This window comes from Branchiostoma floridae, unplaced genomic scaffold (genome assembly GCF_000003815.2).
Source record: "Branchiostoma floridae strain S238N-H82 unplaced genomic scaffold, Bfl_VNyyK Sc7u5tJ_862, whole genome shotgun sequence".
Lineage (NCBI taxonomy): Eukaryota > Metazoa > Chordata > Leptocardii > Amphioxiformes > Branchiostomatidae > Branchiostoma > Branchiostoma floridae.
In genome coordinates this window covers 1-3,828 of record NW_023365951.1, presented here as the reverse complement: position 1 = coordinate 3,828, position 3,828 = coordinate 1, and the positions used below count along the sequence as shown (strand labels likewise).

Here is a 3,828-nt window from a genome sequence, read left to right as displayed (position 1 = left end):
ATCGATGTCACCAAAAACGTGCACGCCTCCCTGAAAAAACCAAAGCCGTGCGCTCCGTGACGGCTGTCGTCTAGTGTCGATGCCGCGAAGAACTGCCGTATGTGTTGGGAATGCTCGGCTTGCTGGCTCCAACGCTCTGTCGCAGCTTGCTGCACCTCGGTCGCGATGTGGTAGTCACCTTCCTCGGCACAGGAGAGCTGGAAACCGGGCTGATCTGCTAAGAAAACAACACGTTTAGAACACAAGTATCAACTAAAGACAAAGCAAATGCAAATCAAGCACGAGCGAACCGAGCGAAAGCCCGACACCAAAGATATGCAAAACAACACGTGTACACATTAACCACCCCAAACCATTGTTCCCAGGAAAACATAATTGGACAAAAAACACAAACGTTTGTTACCGTATTTTCGCCCCAAACCTGCCGTATCTTTAACATCCGACGTTTCGACCCGCCAGGTAGGACTCTTCCGCCCTTTCAATATGTGAAGAGGCCGCCAAAAGTCTGTCAGAGCTTGCTGCATCTCAGTCGCGCTGTGGTAGTCGCCTTCCTCGGCCTGGGAGAGCTGGAATCCGGGCTGAGCTGCTAAGAAAACAACACGTTCAGACCACAAATTCTGAACCTACAGTAAAGCAGCTAAACCCAACTCGAGCATTCACCCGCCACGCTGGCACACACCTCACGTGGTCACAAAGGGGATCCTGTCACGAGTTTCCCTCCCTTCCTAAGAACAAAACCTCCTACGTTCCGTTCCAAACAAAAGATAATGAAATTCCCACCCAGTCAACTAAGGCAACAAATGCAAATCAAGCAGTAAAAACCGGGAGAAAACCAAAGATATGCAAAACACCAAAGATATGCAAAACAACACGTGAACAACGACACCCAAACGAGTGCTCCCAGAAAAGCAGAATTCGACACATACAACAACGTACGTTACCGCATTTTCCACCCAAACCTGCCATATCTCAGCCATCCTGAAGTTTTCCCCTCACTATGTGGGACTCGTCCGTCCTTTCGCTACGTGGAGATGGTCTGCCCAAGGTCTGCCGGAGCTTCTGGTTCCATCGCCCCGCCGTTACTTGCTGCACAGCTGAACCTCAGAAATTGTCTTCCTCCGTCAAACTGGAGTCTATGCTGCCTCCCTGTGTGCTTATCGACAAAATACCCAGTCAACTAAAAGCAAACAAATGCAAATCAAGCACGTGCAAACCAGGCGAAAGCTCGACACCAAAGATATGCAAAACAACACGTGAACAAAACGGCACACAAACCATTGTTCCCAGAAAAGCAGAATTCGACAAATACCACAACGTATGTTACCGCATTTTCCACCCAAACCTGCCGTATATCCACCGTCCTGAAATTTGACCCCACTAGGTAGAACACTAGGACTCTTCCGTCCTTTCGATGCGTGGAGAGGGTCTGCCCAAGGTCCGCCGGAGCTTCTGGATCCCTCGCCCCGCCGTTACTTGCTGCACAGCCAAACCTCCGAAGTTGTCTTCCTCCCACTGGTAATCCGGAGTCTAGGCTGCAACACTGCGTGCTCCTCGGGCACAAAACCCGCCCGGCGGCGAGAAACGTGGTCGTGAAACCGCAAGCGGCGGAGACCTGGTCGTCCATCGCCAGGCGACCTCGGCGTTGCGGATGAATCCAACAAGAGGCAGTAGGGTGATCATCCCTTGTACTTATATGGTTGTGAGAATCATGTGATTCAGGATCAACCAATGAGCGCACAGTGAAGATAAGCATCACATGTACACCGGTGACGTCACTTTTAATCAATTAGTAACTTACCTTGGACAGTCAACGAGAACGTTACTATCTCCAATCCCCCGATATTAGCAGCCACGCAGCTGTAAGTCCCATTGTCGTCGAAGCTCACGGCGTTGATGGTGAAGACGCTCTCAGTGTACTGAACTCCTGACTCTGTCTGTGATGTATTTGCCACCGTAAGCTTGTCCCTGCCGTGCCACCAGGTAATGATAGGAAGGGGATCTCCGGTGGCCTTGCATGTCCAGGTGACGGCTCGCCCTAATTTTCTCGTTTCATTTGCTGGTGTCGGCTGAAGAAACTGTGGAGGGACTGATGCAACGAAGAAATAATGGAGGGTTAACATCATTGGATATTGATGAATGCGAGGTCACAATTATATCGCAAGGTCAGCCATCACAATACCACAAAATGAAAAGGGTGGGTGATAACAACATTGCGATTACAAATAGAAAAGTGCAATGTGAACTTGATGCTGTCATGGCAGCCCTTTTTTGGCTCTTCGCTTGGTGGAATGTCATGAGTCACCATCAAGTTGTAATACTTGATATAAGCACCCACCCAAGGTTTATAAGGTGCACTGCATTCCACATCTGAAAGTGGACAAAGGATTTGAATTTGAAACAGCCTACACCCAACTTCATCGTCCTACACCTACTCATCACCAACGAAAATTAACGGTGGAAGTCTTTTTATTATTGCATAAACCAAACAAAAATAGGATCTCAATAGACTAAGTTAATCGTTTACCAGTGTCTGAAGCAAAGTGCGATAACAAGTACCTGTTTGACAGTCGCTGCCCGCCCATCCATCAGTACATCCGCCAAAGCACGCCCCAGTCACGTGATTGCAGTAGGCGTTTCCTCTCAGACAGCGACATGTTTCAGAGCAATTCGGACCAAACGTTCCCTCTGCGCAAACTGAGTGGGCAAAATGAAATTGAAGAATAGTAATTCATATTTTTTCAGTGCTTTAGTGTAATACTTACTAATGTAAAAATTTACTGTGGGACAGATCAGTTTGGTAAAACGGCACTGCTTTATAACGTTATCTTAACAACAACGTGGTCGAATTCCTTTTTTTGTAGACATATCTGATGATATATTAACAGGATACCGAGTAGAAGTCAACTTAAGGCCCCCTCTCACTTGACGTGCGACACGCTTGCGCGGCGCGTTATTTTCTTCGATTTTTTATGATTCAGATATTGCGCAATACGTAAAAGTATAACATAAAAGATGACAAAATATACAACAAGTAAGAAAATTCGTTCTTTATCTCTGAAATTCGTTGAGCATCTTCCGAACGCAGCAATGCCGCAAGCGTGCCGCACGTCAAGTGAGAGGGGGCCTTTACCTGCAAAGTCATCCGGTCTTAGTTTTAGAGATGTCATCTTCAGGGAGTACGTGTAACCTCTCCACTCGCGCCAATTCACACCCTGTGCACTACCCGAGCCGTTATACCGTCCGTTCAGAAGTGCGTAGCCACAGCTGTCCGGAAACCACCATCCACCTCCTCCAAACCTACTCGCACAATTTGCGCCAGTATTTGGGTCATTGTCATTATCTGAAGTTGTAAAACTTATACCGTTTATATTAAAACGGCTGCTCCCATTGGTGAGACTGTCACCGGCATCACCCGAGTAGCCGCTGATGCTGACCTGATAGTCCGTACTGCTGCCACCGACACTAAAACTGCTGTAAGTCGCGTGCCTACTTTGATCTTCCCAATCTGCTAAATCTACACGCAAGCTGTACGTCTTCTGTCCCGTAATTTGGTTCTGTTTGCTCAGTCCCAGCCAGTGCTCCCCATCGATGTTTCCAAAGCCTTGTTCGTAGTCTGCCCAGTTCTTGGCGAAGTCCACGGACCCGTCTTGTCGGCGCTGGATCATGGTCCACCCGCCTCCCGAGTTCCTCATGTCGCAGTAGACAAAGACGCGAGGGTTGCTGACAGCGTTGACTCCGCTTTCTATGATCCCGTCTCGGTACAGGTCGGCGCAGTCCTGGGGTGTGTCTGAGCCTGACGGACAAACAAGAAGAACTGCCGTGTCTTAT

The 3,828-nt window shown here is 48.5% G+C and overlaps 2 protein-coding genes across 2 annotated transcripts; both read right to left on the bottom strand.

The window, feature by feature from the left end:
• Positions 1–11: 11 nt before the first annotated feature.
• LOC118409035 lies at positions 12–1,740 on the bottom strand (the record flags this gene model as incomplete). The annotated part of the gene is made up of 3 exons (XM_035809906.1): positions 960–1,740; positions 422–583; positions 12–214 (listed from the first exon to the last, which is right to left on the bottom strand). Coding segments are annotated over exons 1-3 (372 nt in total), but the record flags the coding sequence as incomplete, so codon positions are not given.
• LOC118409034 lies at positions 1,022–3,790 on the bottom strand. Its single transcript, XM_035809904.1, has 5 exons — positions 3,131–3,790; positions 2,557–2,694; positions 1,799–2,086; positions 1,343–1,635; positions 1,022–1,177 (listed from the first exon to the last, which is right to left on the bottom strand). The coding sequence occupies exons 1-5, from the start codon at positions 3,690–3,692 to the stop codon at positions 1,022–1,024; spliced, it is 1,437 nt and encodes a 478-aa protein (XP_035665797.1). The 5' UTR covers positions 3,693–3,790.
• Positions 3,791–3,828: the final 38 nt, after the last annotated feature.